Raw genomic sequence first — 19,127 nt, 5'->3', positions numbered from 1 at the left:
ATGCCACATAAACCAGTCTCATGAGTGTGGGCCACGTGTCTCTGTATTTAACTGCTCTGGTGGCTGGCATTGTATTCTAAGACAGCGCCTGTTGGTAGTCTGACCAGAAATAACCCTGCTTTAGGTCCTTATTGCTTTGTTTTCTGTCAGGCTCTGGGGCGTGACCCCAGGTTAATGGCATCCCCACATTAAGGTCTTTTTACTTCCCTTGTCAATAACCATCCTCCCGGCCAACATGAAAAGACATGGCTGTCTCCAGAATGAAATCACTGGGCATTGACCTAAGAGGTTCAGTGCACACAATCCACTCGGCAAGGACGGGAGAGGTTTAGATCTTGGTTGTAACAATGTGGAATTTTTATTGTAAGCGGGGCTGCCTCTCTCCTTGCTCTGTTGACTCCTGATGAGCTGTCTTTGGTGGCAAGTGTGTGTCTCCTTGGAGTGTTTGAAATTGTAAACTTGTGTAGCTGGTTGTGGCAAAACAGATTTATGGACCTCGCTGTGCCTCTGTGCCGGATTTAGCTGCTTACCTGACAGAATGGGAAGGCAATCTGCAGCTTAGGGCAGCGGCCGTGGCGTAGACGGTCTCTGTCTAAGGAGCCTGCCCTGGCGGTGGTGAGCTTGTCGTTATCCTCCCTTTGAATGGCAGCGGCATGATTTTAACCTCAGGCTCCTGCTTCAGAAACAAAGGTTTCTGAGCCACTTCCTCCCTGGTCCCCTTCATATTGGCTGATAATAGATCAAGAAATAGAACCCATTTTAATAATAATTCAATACCAATTAATTTTAACTTTCATATTGGCATAAGTAAAAATCTCTCTAAGAAGGTAAATCTATAAGAAAATAATGCCTTCCAGTCTGTTCCTTCGGGTTATGTAATCTTTTGGATTCCGTATCAGGTTTAAAAGCTCCTTCACCAGGGGAGCAGTTTTTTGCTGCCGTTGCAATATGCTGGCTGTCACTTTCTATACTGATACATCTCAGTGATGGTAAAAATGTAGCTGCGGACAGAGAATGAGCATCAGTGGCCCAAAGAACTACACCAGAGTGGCAGTTATTGCTTTTCTGTTGCTGGTTTTCCAGGTTACTGTTTCTTTGGCCTTGGGCCCTGGGGCCAATGTTGATAGGAAGGCTAATTTAAGAAAAGCTTCCCTGGTACTTGGGCAGTGTCTTTCTTGACCACTGGGGGGCATCAAAGCAACTGACATAAAAAGAGGTCATTCCTTTCCTCAGTGGCTGAAGACACAACGAGGGAGACACACACTGCAGCCCACGTGACGTGTGAGCTGTGAACGTTAGGTGGGGCTGGATAGCCTGCATGGGGCATAAAGAAATGACTGGCATATTCCATTAGTACGTAACCTGCCATTTGTTTGTTTCTCAGGTTTGACTCGGAAGGACAAGCCTTAGATGGTGTTTCCATCTCGGATCTAAAGGGTGGAGGGACAGCAGGAGGCAACACCAACTGGAAAACCTTGTACGAGGTGAAATCGGAGAACCTGGGCCACGGGGACAAGGTAGCCTGCGTTCCTGACTTTCTCACAAAAGCACGTACGGTGTGCAGAGGGATGCGCTTCCTAATCTGGTGTCTGGTGCCGGCAGCCAGACATGACTCCAGAGCTACGATTCCTGGCGGGGCCTCTGGAGCGTGGTGTGATGGTCGGGAATCACTGCCAGGGAGCAGTAGCTGCGCTTCCTCAAGGAATAGGTGGTACCCCTCAGGTCTTGGAGGCAGAGAATGTGAAGAACTCCGACTTAGAGAGTTGTTTAATTCTGAGAGGGATCTTAACAGGGGTCATAACCAAGCTCTGCATCACATTATAAACTGCCTTCGGGTCCATATTTCTTTCCTTTGATTGTTCCTGCAGATTGAAATGCCTGTCTGCCAAGAAGAGAGGTTTTGAGGTTATATAGACACCTCCATGGAGCATCAGTCAGGCTCAGTGACAGACGGCAGGCAGTTCACCCATTCTTTCAATGGCTGTATTTTCTTTTTTTAAAGATGTATTTTTTATTGATTTTTTACAGAGAGGAAAGGAGAGGGAAAGAGAGCCAGAAATACCGATGAGAGAGAAGCATCAATCAGTTGCCTCCTGCACACCCCTTACTGGGGATATGCCCACAACCATGGTTCATGCCCTTGACCGGAATCGAACCTGAGACCCTTGAGTCTGCAGGTCGACACTCTGTCCACTGAGCCAAACCGGATAGGGCTGGCTGTAGAGTATTAACCCCTCCTGGGTTGAGAGTTGCCAGTGTCTCTGACAAGAATTGGCTCTAGCATTTGCTTTTAGATGCAACTTCCCTTTCAGTGTTTATATAGAATGACTCTTTTCCCTTCTTGATCTAAACCTGTATTCTGTCCACAGTTTAATAAATTATTTCTCCTTTATGCTTCCCCAGAACAGCAATTCCTGCTTTATTGTCTTCATATTATACAATATGGTTTTTACTCCTTACTGTCTCATTTTGCCGTATTCCCTTGCCCATCATTGTCATCAGCTGCAACTTACCAATGCACTGTTGTTACACAGCACCTTGAGAGCTAAGCATTAGACAGATCTGTTTGTCTGTTTGGGTTCTCATCACCCAATTTCTGTCTAAGATCTAAAAATAGACTGTCTGTAATAAGAAATCAGACCTGGAGAGTCCCGATCTGCACACAGACTTTCAGTTATACTCTGAGTCTGGGCCTTACCTGGAAATACAGAAAAACTTGCCCAGCCAGAGTGACTCGGTTGGTTGGGTATCATCCAGTGCACCAGAAGGTCCTGGTTCAATTCCTGGTCAGGGCACATGTCTGGGTTGCAGGTTTGATCCCCCCGTGGGGAGTATGCATAGGGCAGCCAACGGTGTTTCTCACATCAACCTCTCCCTCTTCCTCTCTCTAAGCCTGTCCTCACGTGAGGATTAAAAAAAAAAATTTAGAAATACAGACAAACTCTAGGCATTCATTCTCCTAGGAGACATTTCTTTCCTCTTGAGCTTTCTAGAGTGAGGACTCATCCAAGCTCTTTAAACATCCACATGATTGCCGAGACCGGTTTGGCTCAATGGATAGAGCATCGGCTTGGGGACTGAAAGGTCCCGGGTTCGATTCCAGTCAAGGGCATGTACCTTGGTTGCGGGCATATCCCCAGTGAGGGGTGTGCAGGAGGCAGCTGATCGATGACTCTCTCTCATCGATGTTTTCTAACTCTCTATCTCTCTCCTTTCCTCTCTGTACAAAATCAATAAAATATATTAAAAAAATAAATAAATAAACATCCACATGATTGTTTTGCCTGTTTTGGTCTGAAACATTGGAAAGCCCCAGAATTGCTGACTTGGCTCTGAATCAGAGTATACCCAGAGGGACCTGTCCACCCCTCATAAAGGATCCATTCCATGTCCTTTCTATGAGAGTTAAAAGGCAAAACAGAGAACAACGACAGAAAGCCCAGCATGTGACTTAGTCCTCGCTGCATTTACCAGTGATTTCTCCCCTTTGAATGCCCTTGTTCAGTTATTGTTGGATTCTACCGAATTTGATGACACACTGGGGCTTGACAGCCAGCCTACAGGCCAAATCCAGCCTGCTATCTGGTGTAAATAATGTTTTGCTGGCACACAGCCACATGTTTTGATTTACATATTGTCTGTGGATGCTTTGCCCAAAATAGCAGACTATGTCCGAATGGCTTGTGAAGCCTGAAATATTTACTGTATGGCTTTTTACAGAAAAAGTTTGCGGACCCCTAGCCTAGAAAAGATAAAGGTGACTCTGAGCCCTATAAACCACTGCTGTTATGCTTTTTTGTTTGTTTTTAAAATATATGTTTTTATTGATTTCAGAGAGGGAGAGATAGAAACATCAATGATGAGAGAGTCATTGATTGGCTGCCTCCTGCATGCCCCCCACTGGGGATCGAGCCTGCAACCTGGGCATGTGCCCTTGACCGGAATTGAACCCGGGATCCTTCAGTCCTCAGGCCAATGCTCTATCCACTGAGCCAAACCAGCTAGGGTGACTGCTATTGGTCTTTTTTTTTTTAGTTTAATCTTTATTGTTCAGATTATTACAATTGTTCTTCTTTCTCTCCCCTCCCTCATATCTCCCCTCCACCAGGTTCCTACACCACCCTCTGCTCTTACCTCCTCCCAACTGTTCTCATCCCATAGGTGTTTACTTTTTGTCCAGTCTCTTCCCACACCCCCACACCCCTTTTCCCCAAGAATTGTCAGACCACTCCCTTTCTATGCCCATGATTCTATTATATTCACCAGTTAACACTGTTCATCAGATTTTTTTATTCACTTGGTTTTTAGATTCACTTGATACGTATTTGTTGTTCATAATTTTTATCTTTATTTTTTTCTTCTTCTTAAAGAATACCTTTCAGCATTTCATATAATTCTGGTTTGGTGGTGATGAACTCCTTTAGCTTTTTCTTATCTGTGAAGCTCTTTATCTGGACTTCCATTCTGAATGATAGCTTTGCTGGGTAGAGTAGTCTTGGTTGTAGGTTCTTGCTATTCATCACTTTGAATATTTCTTGCCATTCCCATCTGGCCTGCATAGTTTTTATTGAGAAATCAGCTGACAATCGTATGGGTGCTCCCTTGAAGGTAACTAGCTGTTTTTCTCTTGCTGCTCTTAATATTCTCTCTGTGTGTTTTGCTATTGGTATTTTAATTATGATGTGTATTGGTGTCGTCCTCTTTGGATTCCTTTTGTTTGAGGTTCTCTGTGCTTCCTGAACTTATAAGTCTATTTCTTTCACCAAGTGGGGGAAGTTTTTGGCCACTGTTTCTTCAATAGGTTTTCAGTATCTTGCACTCTCTCTTCTTCTGGGACCCTCATAATTCTAATGTTGGTACACTTGAAGTTGTCCCAGAGGCTTCTTACACTATCTTCAACTTTTTGGATTCTTTTTTCTTTTTCTTTTTTTTAATTTTTTTTAAAATATATTTTATTGATTTTTTACAGAGAGGAAGGGAGAGAGATAGAGAGCTAGAAACGTCGATGAGAGAGAAACATCGACCAGCTGCCTCTTGCACACCCCTTACCGGGGATGTGCCCGCAACCAACGTACATGCCCTTGACCAGAATCGAACCTGGGACCCTTCAGTCCGCAGACCGACACTCTACCGCTGAGCCAAACTGGTTTCGGATGGATTCTTTTTTCTTTTTGCTTTTCCGGTTGAGTGTTTTTTACTTCTTTGTATTTCAAATCTTTGACTTGGTTCTTGCAATCCTCTAGTCTACTTTTACTTCTTTGTATTTCAAAACTTTGACTTGGTTCTTGCAATCCTCTAGTCTGTATATTATTTTTTTTATTTCAGTCAGTGTATGTTTAATTTCTAGTTTATCCTTTTTCATATTCTCAAGGGTCTCGTTAAATGTATCGGCCTTTTCTAGGAAATTCTTGAAAAACCTTATAACTGTGGTTTTGAACTCTATATCCGGTCATTTGTTTTCCTCCATTTCTTTCATTTGTGACCTGCCTCTTTGTCTCTGCATTTTGGCTGATTCCCTGAGTTGATGGAGTGGCTTTGTGTACTAGGTGTCCTAGCAGGGCCCAGTGGCTCAGCCTCCCCAGTTACCTGAGGTGGGCACTCTTGAAGTGCCCCTTTGTGGGCTGTGTACACAGTCTTGTTGTAGTTAAGCCTAGATTGTTGTTAGTATCACTGGGGGTAATTGACCTCCAGGCCAGTTGGCGTGAGGATCAGCTGTATTTCAACTGGGAGAGCTTTTGTGTTCCGCTTGGATGGGGTAGAGTCTCAGGGCTGAGCAGACATCCTTGGTTTCCCGTCAGCCCCGCTCGACGAGGCTCCTGTGTCTCAGTGTGCCATGGCAGTGACTGCACACACCTCTGAGAAAAGGCTGCCTTGAGTTTCACCCACTGCCAGACAGTCCAGTTGCTCCCCGAATGAGTCTGGGTACTCAAAATCTCACCCAGAACTGGATTTCAGTGCAGTCGGAATGTTTTGTTTCCCTCTTGAAGGAGAAAGCTAGCTACGTGCTTGCTGCCCACCCTTTCCGAACATGCGGTTCTCCGCCCCTGTCCTCCACAGCTCCTCTGGGTCAGTGTCCTTTTATCTTTCCTTCTAGTTGTAGAATTTCCACTCTGCTAGCTTTCTGGTGGTTCCAGACATTGTTCGCTCCGTCTTCCAGTTGCAGTTTTGAAATTGTTGTGCAAGGCCACAGTATTGGTGTTTACCTATGCCGCCATCTTGATTTCTCCTGCTGTTGTTTTTAATGTGAGGGATGGTTGGACGTAGATGTAGTAGTATTAGATTTACTGCCTTACTCAGTATTTCCTAGTCTGTTACCTTCGGAGGTCAGAGGAGAGGAAAGCTAGTCTTTGTGTCTTGAAGTCTTTATCTTTCCTATACTTTATTTCTGTTTTAATTAATTAGTTTAGTTTAATTTATTACTAACTCTTTTATTGTTAAGGAATCATATGCTTGGTTTATTACCTTCTTACGGGTTTTCTGGTTAGCACAAGTGATTTGTAAAGCTGCACAATGACTTACTCTCTGTAGTCACATTGTGATGAGAAACACTTGCACTTCTGTGTAAGGGCCCACCTGGGGCTGCCCCTAAACCCAGTCCTGAGTTAAGCCTGGTTGCTCAGTGTCTCGTGTCACTCTTTTCTCTTGAAGGCAGACTATTTTAGCTCTGTGGCGACAGTGGTGTACCTCCGCAAAGAGAACTCTATGTATCAGGCCTGCCCATCTCAGGACTGCAATAAGAAAGTGATCGATCAACAGAACGGATTGTACCGCTGTGAGAAGTGTGACCGCGAATTTCCCAACTTCAAGTACCGCATGATCCTGTCGGTAAGTAGAATGGGTGGATGCGAACCACGGTGGGACTGGAGGCTCTTCGAGGTCTGGATGCTGTGGAAACAGCAAAAATGGTCACTCGTGGCAGGAAGCCTGCAGCTGAGTGAGGGCTGACAAGCTTGTCCCGTAAATACAAAGCCAGGGCCTTGCCGTTGAGCAGCAGCCCGCCTGCTCCCACGGACGGCATTTTTTCCTGCCAGAAAGTTGCGTTGAGCTCCCCAGCTGATTTCGGTCTGCTGCGCATGGAGTGCAATTACCGCATGGGTGGCACTTGCCCGCTAACTGTTACGAAGATAAATTAATTTGCAGTGGCATTTCTGGAGAGCGGTAATTATACTTATGCAGCCGGTGCCTATATTTAGTTATTTTTCTTGTGAATAATCTGTTCCTCTTGCCTCAGTAGAGCTGACTTCAGAGGAATGTGACTGCATGCTGATGTGGGATTGTGGCTTCTTTGCATTGTCAGAACTTCTTTAAGGGCTTTAAAAACCTTTACAGTGAAGGGTGTATGTTTTCTTAAAAGTTATATTAAATGATGATAAAGGAACACACACACACACACACACACACACACACACAAAAAGAACAACCGCCAGGCCTCATTTTTTTAAAAGATGATTTGGTGGTAGTATATCGGAAGCCTTAAAAATATTTATATTTTCTGATATAGTAAGCACCTGGAGGGAATTTCTTCTAAAAAAAAATAATTGGAGATCTTACATCTCTATTAAGTTGTCTATTGCCCTGTTACTTATTTGGAAAACTTGGATACAATTTAAAAATGTCCTTCACAGTCTACTGGTTAATTCCTTTATTGAATATCTGTAGAGTGGAACACAATAGACATTAGAATATGGTGTTTGATAGTTTCCACAGTTAAAATATTTGAAAAGCAATGCTAACAAAGACTGTTACATGACATAAATAGCCCTGGCTGGTTGGTCCAGTGGTTAGAGTGGGCCACAGGTTTGATTCTGGTCAAGAACACATACCTGAGTTGCAGGTAGCTGGAGGGGAGCTGAGTCCAGGGTGCCTGGATTCTGCGTCTGAAGGACAGTTTGGGTCGGGCTGTATCGGCATTGAGGTCTGAATCCACACATCCGTAGCATATTGTACTTGTGCTGTGATAGAGACATGTGTGTGTGTGTGTGTGTGTGTGTGTTTATTGATTGTGGAGAAAGAAGAAGGGGGAGAGGGAGAGAGAGAGAAACATCGATGTGAGAGAGAGACCTCGATCAGCTGCCTCCCAGGGGCACCTGCCCGGACCGGTGGCCTTCAGCCAGCAGAGCCACCCCGCCAGGGCCACACTCACATTTTAAACTTTTTGAATGACATTTTCACATTCTCTGGAAAGAATATAAAATACACGATGGTAATAGTTTTCCCCCTGGTGATTATTTTAATGAGTGGAAAAAGTTAATCTCTGAACGTGTCTCCCTTTTATGATTTCTTTCCTGAAATCACAGAGTTGTGTTTCGTAGGTAAATATTGCCGATTATCAAGAGAACCAGTGGGTCACTTGTTTCCAGGAGTCTGCAGAGGCGATCCTCGGACAAAGCACTGCTTACCTTGGAGAGTTAAAGGAGAAGGTCAGCCACGGCTTTTGTCATCACTGCAGTAGTTCCTGGGCTGGAGCGTGGCTCTTTAATTTTGTGGTGTTTGTTCTTTGGGGTGTTGTGTCCAGTTTCTCAGTCTGACGACCATTTGAGGTGCTCGTATGATTTTATCTGTTGTCCATCTTGGGTTTGCTAACAATGGGGCGATGAAGTCACATGGACAGTGGGCCTCAGAGCGGCACTGCTGCTCCTGTTACGGTCAGCACACCGGAGGTGGTGTGCCTGTGGTCACTTGAGACATGGAAGGAGTCTCCTGAAATACAAGCATGCCTTTCAGCGTAATAAACACCTTCCTGGGAAGTCAGGTCATCTGGTTTAAAATCACAGATACGGTACTTGCTGTTTTAGGTCATCAGATGTGGGGGGTTTTTTAATGCAGTAACTTTCTTTCATACATTAACTTTATTTATTTCACTTTTAAAATATATATATATTTTATTGATTTTGTACAGAGAGGGAGAGAGAGAGAGAGTTAGAAACATCGATGAGAGCGAGTCATCGATCAGCTGCCTTTTGCACACCCCCTACTGTGGATATGCCCGCAACCAAGGTACATGCCCTTGACCGGAATCGAACCCGGGACCCTTCAGTCCCCAAGCCGACGCTCTATCCATTGAGCCAAATCGGTCTCGGCTATCCATTTCAATTTTATACATTTGAATTTTTACATTTTAGGTTTATGTAGTGCAAGGAACAGATTACCAATTGTGTTAAACTTAGGAAAGATATTTGCTCAAAATGTGTAAAAAAAAAAACCCAGTAGGACTGTTTTCTGGGTCACAAATTGGCATCTAGCTATTGATTCCCCCTTCCTGCCATTTCCACGAAATCCATTAGAATACTTGGAAAAGCGTAAGAAAGGGTTTGTTTGGTGTATTTTTTGTACCATTTTCTGTGCCTCTGCCCCACGTGTTTTTGAAATGTTGTCCCTGACGTCCCTGGAAGTGATCCCAGTGAGTCCATTTGTAGAAATCACTGAGGTTGACTGTAAAGTCTGATGGTCTCTCTGACCTGTTTTGCCTGGCCCTCTATTTCCATACCGGATTCTAAGGCTCCGAGCAGCCTCTCGGGGGGTTTTATTACATTTGACTGTCTTTACTGCTGGTGAATGAAGACATCGAAGGAACTCCTCCCTCAGGACCTGGGATGTTTCCGGAGCGGGTGCTCCCTGCTTCCCCTGATTGGAGGAAGAATGGCCTCTGGTATAACTTCCTGAAGGTGTAACACACTGTCTCACTTACATATCTGAAAGCCCAGAGGATTGTGTGTGTGTGAAGTAACCTTTAAACCAGAGTTTACCAAACAGAGCCATTTCAGTGTTCCACGTGGCTTGCCAAGATAACACTTAGCTGATCTGAAGTATCAATTTTATAGCTACTAGAGGCCCGATCCACGAAATTCATGCAGGAGGCTTGGCCCCTGCTGCTGCTGCTGCTGCCGCCACCACCACCACCACCACCGCCGCCGCTGGCTCAGCTGCCTCCGCCTCGGCCCCGGCCACCACGGCGGCTTAGTCCAGAAGGACATCTGGTCTAATTAGCATATTATGCTATTATTATTATTGGTTGTAAATGTATTTATGTATATTTATGTAAAATGCTTTCTCTAGTCTCACTGTTAACCTGACTTTTTTTTTCTTCTTTTTACAAAGAAGTTTATTCAAATAGTATTTGGGGGCAAGAGAAAGAGGGAAAGGGCTGCATTTTTAGGCTTTCCTCAACCTTGCCCACTTTACTGTCCTCTTCACCTGCTCGTCACATCAGCAGTTGAAAATACAGAGGTTGAAATAGTATATATGATAACTTGAACCTCTTTCTGAATGTTTGTTTTAATCTCAATTTATAAGAAGATGCTGGGCCTCAGATCTATTCCATCACAAACTTTAGAAGTGTTTCCATTTATTTATTATAGTAAAGTACACATAATATTTATCATTTTAACCATTTTTAAGTTGTGCAGCTTTTTAAGTGCATTTGCATTGTTGTACGACCATCACCACCATCCAGCCCCAGAACTTTCCCTCTCCCCAGACTGGAATTCTGTTCCCATCCAACACTGGTAACACTGGTTCCCCTTTCCCACCTGAATCTCCCCCCCCCCCCTTCCCCCTATCCCTACCGCAACCACCATTCTGTTTTCTGTCTTTATGAAATTGAGTACTCTAGATAAAAGTATATTCATTTTAAATACAATTTTACTTAAACAGATTTACAGAATGAATTGTTATCTGTAGATGAGTCATTCCTGAGTAATTTCAAACTAGGGTGATCATTTTCTCAGAGATTTTTCTTAAAGTCTTTCTTAAGCTCTAATAGATATTATCAGATGGTTCAGTAGTGTTCAAGCCTAAAGTTTTCTGTTTTCTTTTTGCAGAATGAGCAGGCGTTTGAGGAAATTTTCCAGAATGCCAACTTTCGGTCTTTCGTGTTCAAGATCAGAGTCAAACTGGAGACATACAATGTGAGTAAGGCCACCGGGCTGCAGAAGGGTTAGCGTGGGAAACTCCTGTATGCCACCCACATGTCTCCGACCTAGGCTAAGCACCCTGCGTGTGGCTCTCACTGAGTCTTCCCAGCACGGAGGTACCATGATCATCCCCGCGGTAAGGTGAGGCAATGGACGCAGGGATTAATCCCCTGTCCAATGGGGGACACCTAGCGGGGGAATGCTCTATGGGCTTTTCAGTTAGAACCCGGGGCTTTTTGTTGGTATGCTGACCAAGAATGATAATATGTCTAGTGGATTCGCATCTTCCGCAAGGTTTGGGTTCTGAAGTCGGTATATGAAACAAAGACCATCTGTAGTTAAAATTGCCCACACCGTCATCTAGTTGTATAGTCAGAATAAAATAGCATGTGTTAAGCATTTACTTTCTGACAGATACTGTTCTTCACCCTTTCTTTCCATAGACCATCTCACTAGATCCTGACAGTAACCCTATATGTAGGAACGATTGTTAGCTCCATTTTACCAATGAAAAACGTTGCCTACAGAGAATAAGTAACTTGCCTAAAGTCATATCCTAATGAGTGGTGGAGCTACGGTTCCAGCCCAGGCAGTCCACGTTCAGAGCTTTGCTCTTCGCCATGCCGAGAAATGTGACTGTGTTGAGTAATTACTGAGCCCACTGAAGTGGGGGGGCCCTGGAGCTAGACTCTGCCACCTTGGTGGGCATCACCCCGTTCTGCCTCGAAAGGGACTGTTCCATTCTAATGGACGGGCCCAGGGAGAACTCAGTACATCTCTCCTTGTTTCAGAGTTAGCACGTTCCATTTTGTTATTAGACCTCCGTCTTCCTGCCTGGTGGTAGTTGTGTTTGTTCTTACAAGCATTCGCTGAGATAGGGAGCTAGGTGTCTGTGTGATAATGGATTACTGAGTGAGGTGGGCCAGGAGGGATTGGAGGGCCATGCAGTCCCCTCCTGGTGAGGACGGGGAAGCTGACGTGCAGGGAGCTGCCTCTCCGGCCGAGCTGAGAAGAGACCTAACCCAGGGCTCCCTCCTCGGCCACAGGTGCTTTCCGTTCACACCACACTCAGCTTTCAGAACTCGCTGTGTGGCTTTAGGCAAGATACTGGCCTTCTCTGGGTTCTCCTTTCCCCCCTCTCTAAAGAATGCATTGAACTTGGCCAGGCCTCTCAGGTCCATCCCGTGTGGATCCAAGGTTTCTGAGGGTTGGGGGTGTGAGGAAAGGATGGAAGGGCCTGTGTTGCAGGGAGGCCTCTGTCCACTCTCCCAGCCCCCGAAAGTCTGACTGGGCTCTCGCGATTTTTTCCTTGATTGGAATGGCGGACTCCTGGGTCCAGCCTGTGTCCGCATTTCCTCCTGCGGGATCATTGAAGCCGTTGAAGCAAAGGGGGTTATCGCCACAGCTCCATGCCACAAGGCTCCCCTTTGTTCACAAACCGCCTTTCTCTTTTCCAAGGATGAGTCTCGCATTAAGGCCACCGTGATGGACGTGAAGCCCGTGGACTACAAAGAATACAGCAGAAGGTTGATCACGAACATCAGGAGGAATGCAGCGATGTGAGGAGAGCCGTGCTGACGGGGCCGGAGTTTGGAAATAAAGAGTCGAAGTGAAATTGATTTCTTCTCACCGCCCCCCTGCGACGATTCACATTAGCTTCGCCGTGGCTAGCGCCTCTTCACGGTGGACTAAGCAATTTCCTCTTTTATGTGCATCTCAAACCCATTGGTAGGCAGGCCAGGGCCAACATGCTCAGGTGGCCGCGGTGTGACGGGCAGAGCTGAGGGTCGGCTGGCGGGCAGGGTGGCACCATCCTCTCTGTCTTCAGGCTTTTGTCCTTTTTATTGAGACTTCATTATCTTCAAGCGGGAATTATGTCACATGTAATTGACCCTAATTTTGCAGACGGTGAAGTAAATCGTAGGACTGGAGCTTCTGCTCTCCCAGCAGGGACACCTTCACAGCTGGCTTCCTTCCCAGGGGGGAGCGCGAGGGGTGGTTGTGTGGAGCCTGGGTGTTTGGTAAGCGCGTCTCCTTCCTAGAATTCTGAGGCCCTCCTTGCAGAAGGGCCACATCGTTAATGCCCGGAATGCCAATAGGATAGAATTATTAATCAAAGACTTATCTCTCCTATCTGAAGAATATCCTTCCTCCAGGGCCTCATAGACCAAGTCAGATGGGCCTGATATTAATCAAAATTGTCTCTTCTGAGGACGGCTGATAAGCATTGACTTGCCGTCCCCTGGGGGCATCCAGGCACCTACAAAGCTTTGCTTTCATTTTCACTTCAATTAATAATTGCATTTCGGAGGGCGAACACACACCTGCTTTCTACCTTAGTACATGTTTCTTGCATTTGTGTTTCATTTCTGGACTTAAACTGTGTTCAATAGGTAGTGTTTTGCCTTTGCTTTAATAAACAGTGTGTTTGCTTGTGAATTCTCCTTTCTCTGAGTGCAGAGGGTCCTTGTAACCAGAAAGGAGTTAATTAGCTTCCCTAATAAATGCTCATCAGGGAAGACGTTAACTCATTGCAAACTCCAAGATTGGTCCGAGGTGCGGAGATCATTCTTCCTGATGTTTGAACTCAGAAACGCATCTTGAAAAGAATAAAACACTAAAAACAAAAAGCCGTTGTGCCCAGGAATGCCGATGATAAGACACTTTGGGTTTTATTGATGTTTACACGGCAGCCTAACACCAACCAGGCTTTGGAATGTGCACAGACAGCGAGCCGGTAAGAAAACAGTAATTACGCTGCTGGGCTCTTCCGTCAGCAGGAGCATGCCTGCCCCGTGTGTTCCTAATCATACTAATTACCTGGCTGGCGGCTGCAGCCCACCGCTTGGCATTGGCTGCACATCCCTCCCCGGGTGCCCAGGCAGCACTGCATCTGGCCCGGAGGTAGGACCTGGGTTTTGATTTGGGCAGGCAGCTGGCGGAGGCCCTCTGTGGAGCTTCAGTCTGTCTCAGCCTCAGCTGTCCTCTTAGGAGGATCCCGCGGCTCCAGGCAGAATGGTTCCCACGGTCAGAACACACATGGGGGGTCTTTTTCTCAGCCCGTTAATGGTTTAGGCACATTCTAGTCTCAGAAGATGTGCACTGGGCTGCACTTGAATCTCCGGCCGAGGCCTCAACAATCTTTGTGGAAGTTCTTACCTGTCTGACCTGGGTTATAAAGCTCTGGCTTGAGCACTATTCTGGATGGACAGATTGTGGGTTGGAAGTGATAAACTAGCTTCCATTCCAGTGACCAGTCTTTTTTTTTTTTTTTTTTTTTTTTAATCTTCATTAATGATTTTTTACAGAGAGGAAGGGAGAGGGATAGAGAGCTAGAAACATCGATGAGAGAGGAACATCAACCAGCTGCCTCCTGCACAGCCCCCACTGGGGATGTGCCCGCAACCAGTGCACATGCCCTTGACCGGAATCGAACCCAGGACCTCTCAGTCCGCAGGCCAATTCTCTATCCACTGAGCCAAACTGGTTTTGGCCAGTGACCAGTCTTTGATACCACTCCTCCCCCCTCACAAACCCCACTTCTGTCTGCTGGCCATGCTGCCCTGTCGTGTCTCAAGAGGGTACCAGTCAGCGTGTGTTCTCAGTGACTATGTGATGAAACCAGCATTTCTACATGGATGTGATGAGAAATGCAGCAGGTTCTGGGGCTGGGCTGCTCCCTCCGGGGAGGGTGGTTAGCAGGTTTTCCTGCTAAAAATCAGATCACTGGGAGAGGAGCATCGGAAATGGGCTCCACGGTTATGCTTTTAAGAGAGCGAGGTCCCTGAGGGTTGCCTAAATAGATTCTGGCCCACAGCTCTTAGGATTGTCTTGGATGTAGTTTACTCTAAAGGCTGTTCATGCTGTTCTGTTTCTCATCTTTCACTTCGAGATCGATGCTTATTTTGCGTACACCATGACATCAGCGTTAGGCAATTAGGGGAGAAATCTAATCATTTCGCCTTTATTTTAAATGGTTCTTGGATTCCCTCCAGTCTCGTTGTGAAGGAGGCAGGGAAAATGTCTAAGGGTAATAATCTGATTTCTGCCCATATTTTTAGTGTTTTATGCTTTCTGTTAAAGCCTTGCTAATCTCCAGTGTGCTGTCCTGACTTTTTGGAACTGCTGGGTCAAACATTTCCCCTCCCCTTGCTCCCCCTCCCCCCCCAGTGGCCTGTCTTCGGAAAGGATAAATAATATTGATCGTGGTATTTAATACACCAATGAAACCCATGGCTATTGACTACATAATTAATATACTGTCTAAAAGTGAAGTTTGGCAGCCCCGTATGTAAAGGTTTATATTGACTTGTGTTCCTTTGGCGATATGCCTTACAAGGTTTTATTTATAGAAAAAAACAGGTTGCTCAGTCTCTTCACTTGCTAGAAGGCCGCTGCTTGCCTGGCGGATTGATTGTTTCCTTATCTCAGAGAGGATTTCTTCCCCACCCCCACCCTGCCATCTTTTTATGTGGTTGGTTAGCTCTTAGATTTATAACCCACTCTGTCGGTAGAGATCTGGCTTTTATAAACATTTTTACTGAGTGTGTGTGTGTATCCTATATCATAAAAGCCCAGCGACCGTAATGGCAGTTGTGCCCGACCAGTCACTATGAGCTGCACTGACTACCTCTCGCCCAGCAGGCTCCAATCGCCGATGGCCAACGGGGACCCAGGGTGGGTGGCAATGGGGGGCAGGGCCAGCTGCTGGCAGCCAGGCTAGGCCTAGGGACTGACCTGCACACAACTTTATGCTCTGGGCCTCTTATTAAATATCCTATCTAAAAATAGTATGCAAATAATAATATGCAAATTGACCATCACTCCAATACACAAGATGGCCACCAGGGGAGGGCAGTTGGGGATGATCAAGCCTGCAGGGGATGGCAGTTAGGGGTGACAGGCCAGCAGAGGAGGAAAGTTGGGGGTGACCAGGCCTGCAGGGAAGGGCAATAGGGGGTAACCCAGGCCTGCAGGGGAGAGCACTTGGGTGAGGGGGACCAGGCCTTCAGGGGAGGGCAGTTAGGGGGACCAGGCCTGGAGGGGAGGGCAGTTAGGGGTGATCAGGCCTTCAGGGGAGGGAAGTTAGGGGCAAGCAGGCTGGCAGGGGGGCAGTTAGGCATCAATCAGGCTGGCAGGGGAGTGGTTGGGGGCACTCAGGAAGGCAGGCAGGCAGTTGGGAGCCAGCAGTCCTGGACTGTGAGAGGGATGTCCGACTGCCTGTTTAGGCCCCATCCTGCCCTTCCCTCCCTCCCTGAAATCAATAAAAATGTATTTAAAATAAAAAGATGCACACTGTTTAAAAAGAAAAAAGAAAGAAATAGGGACTATTTGGATCATTATTTCTTATGCAAGTAATTTGTGTTCATTGTAGAAAAATAACCTGCAGATAAGAACAATTTTACCCATAATTCCACTCGTCAGCAAGAATCAATTATGTATAGCTGACTACTTTTTTAAATTTTATTTTATTGATTTTTTACAGAAAGGAAGAGAGAGGGATAGAGAGTTAGAAACATCGATGAGAGAGAATCATCGACCAGCTGCCTCTTGCACACCCCGTACTGGGGATGTGCCCGCAACCAAGGTACATGCCCTTGCCCAGAATCGAACCTGGGATCTTTCAGTTTGCAGGCCGATGCTCTATCCACTGAGCCAAACTGGTCTCAGCTAGCTGACTACTTTTTACTAAGCATACTTTACTCCTAGCATGGACATTCTATTTCAATAAAAACAGACTGCACAATTTGGGTTGGTACTTGACTATATGGAAGTGTACATTTATTGAGCCAATTCGCTTTCGCTGGATGCTTATACTCTCTGATTATTATCCTCAGCACTCAGCCTTTGATGGGCCTGAGCAGGTACCCTTTGTGGGGCCATGAAAATGCCTTCTCTCCTTGTTCTCTTACTGCCTGGTTGCTTTTCTTTTGCCTCCGTCAGGTGATAACGCCTGTAACTTGTGTAACAGGAAGGGCTGGCAGGTACTTTGAACAGGTCCCAGGATCCTCTGGAGCAGAAGCAGACAGACTGATGGAGGGAGGAGAGGGGAGAGAAGGCCATCGTGGTTCACCCCATCTACCACACGAGGGGGTGGTATCTGCAAAGAGGCCCAGCCCCCCCCCACCCCCCCGTTTTCTACTAGTGTGGCAGAAATGGCCTTTTAGAAATCAACCTGATTCTTTACCTAAATCTACTCGTCAATGATTGTTAAATCTCTTAGTTACATTTGTGAGGGTGGGTTTTCGTGAAGTCGTTGAGGAAAAAGTACGTAGCATGTGTCTTCACGGGCTGCCTGTTGCACCCTCTGTGTAGGTGGTTTCAAAGCCAGATACCTCGCCCCCAAGAACCGTGGTCTATTTGGAGCAAGGCTTGGAGCTCAGTAGCAGTATCACAAGTCAAATTAAAATCCAATACACGGGAGATCCAGCGTCACCAGGAAAGATTCCGCAAAGAACTGGGTGATGTGAAACACGCACGCCCTGCAGCCTTCATGTAGGTCAAGGGCTGTCTGGGCGGAAGGAGGTGTGCGGCACCTGGTAATGCTCGCCCCGGATCCCGCCCTGCCACGGGGAGCTGTGTAGAGGCCATGGGAGTGAGATAGACCTGCCAGTGAACTTGTGGGTGTACTTGAGACTTCAAACCAACCCCCTGGCCATTTTTTACAACCTTCCAGCTTCTCCAGACTCTTTTTCATGGCTGTCACCTCGCACCCACTGCTTAGCTGTTGTTGACAAATCTGAAAAAAACACACACAGGGTTTTGAAGAAAACAATCACCCCCACCCCCACCCCGAGCCTTGAATGCAGGCCCCTTGCAAAACTTCATGCCACCGGCCTCGGGAGAAATATTTATATCCAATTCCAAAAAAGCCAGGTAAACTTTTAATAATTGTGAGCCATTCTTATGAAATCATCCCCGCTCCCAAGGGTATTGCCCAGGTGGTAATTGGGAGTTTGTGCTGTCATCACAGATGACAGCTTCCTCAGGTAACATTCCTGGTGCTTGTAAAATGCAGATAACTCGGCCTATATTTAACTGTGCGGTGCCGCTTCCTCCGGGTGGTTAGGTAAGCGGCCGAGGGGCCGGGCCTGGTGGAGCGGGGGCTCGCCGGGGGAGCAGCCGCTTTGTGCTCATGAATGCTGTCTGTCCCCTGAAACCGAGTCAGAACAACCTGGACTTTTGGGAAAAAAATAAGCCCCGATTGGACTCTCATCTCTCCTAGCACCGTTGACACTGCTGCTCACGTTGAAGTTTATTTATATCTTCAGTCAGCCATGGCGCAGAGGTCACTTCTGTTGGCCTAAAATTTGAGAGGCGTCTGCGTGTGCCCTTCTCCCGGGCGCTGGGCTGGGAAGGCAGAGCCAGCCTTCGGCAGACGCTTCCCTGCCTCCATGGGCACCCCTGCTCCCACCTCTACCCCGTCCCCTTCCCCGCCATTTACTTAGCATTCCAATGGCTTTCCAAGGTGCATCTCTGCAAATGAGCTCCCTCCGCTAATGGGCTCTCTCCAGGCAGCAACCCTTCCGAACAGGAGCCACTAATTAAGCAGAACACGGTTTGTCTTGCTCAGCCACGACCCATGAATCCAGCAGTCAATTTAGAAGATGGCGACATCCTTCTTGACGGCTGTGATTTCAGTAATATTTTGTCTTTCAGGCAGCGTGTAGGCCGTAGGGTGTGGTGTGTGTGGGGTGGGAGGGGTGTCAGGGGGATTGGTTCCTGCTGTTTTCCTCTCCATCTTTTTTTTTTTTTTTTTTTAAAGAATTGTCATTTTTATTATTTATTTATTTTTATTTTTATTTATTTCTTACAGAGAGGAAGAGAGGGATAGAGAGTTAGAAACATCGATCAGCTGCCTCCTGCGCGCGCGCGCACACCCACCCGAGGATGTGCCCGCAACCAAGGTACATGCACTCGACCTGAATCGAACCTGGGACCCTTGAGTCCGCAGGCCGATGCTCTTCCTGTCCATCTCTAAGAGGAAAACTAGTTTCCGTGGGCTTCTATTGGTATGGAAACGCTGGTCCAAGTTCCTCTTGACGGATCGGACGCTCTCCGAGCCGGCCTGCTGGAGAGCTGTGCTGGGGGAAGCGGCCGATCGGCAGTGGAGGCACGTGCCTTTGTTCGGGAAGATGCCTGTCAGTCAGACGGGCCCTGTGTTGTGAGACGCCGGAACATCTCCCTCCCCTTCTCCTCTGCAGGCGCATTGGA

At 46.7% G+C, this 19,127-nt stretch overlaps 1 protein-coding gene across 6 annotated transcripts in view; it reads left to right on the top strand.

The window, feature by feature from the left end:
* The window catches only part of RPA1 (replication protein A1), a 47,603-nt gene extending 34,251 nt beyond the window's left edge, over positions 1-13,352 (top strand). For 5 of the 6 annotated variants that reach the window (XM_036408542.2, XM_036408541.2, XM_045571010.1 and 2 more), the window contains 5 exons: positions 1,385-1,517; positions 6,649-6,825; positions 8,313-8,420; positions 10,821-10,907; positions 12,372-13,352. In XM_036408542.2, the coding sequence (XP_036264435.1) occupies positions 1,385-1,517; positions 6,649-6,825; positions 8,313-8,420; positions 10,821-10,907; positions 12,372-12,476 (610 nt within the window). In that variant the 3' untranslated portion in view covers positions 12,477-13,352. The remainder of the gene's footprint in view (positions 1-1,384; positions 1,518-6,648; positions 6,826-8,312; positions 8,421-10,820; positions 10,908-12,371) is intronic. The other variant, XM_036408540.2, reaches the window with a different exon arrangement.
* Positions 13,353-19,127: the final 5,775 nt, after the last annotated feature.

This window comes from Pipistrellus kuhlii, unplaced genomic scaffold, assembly GCF_014108245.1.
Source record: "Pipistrellus kuhlii isolate mPipKuh1 unplaced genomic scaffold, mPipKuh1.p scaffold_m20_p_39, whole genome shotgun sequence".
Lineage (NCBI taxonomy): Eukaryota > Metazoa > Chordata > Mammalia > Chiroptera > Vespertilionidae > Pipistrellus > Pipistrellus kuhlii.
Note: the sequence above shows the minus strand (reverse complement) of the source record. Positions and strands in the feature narration are given on the sequence as shown.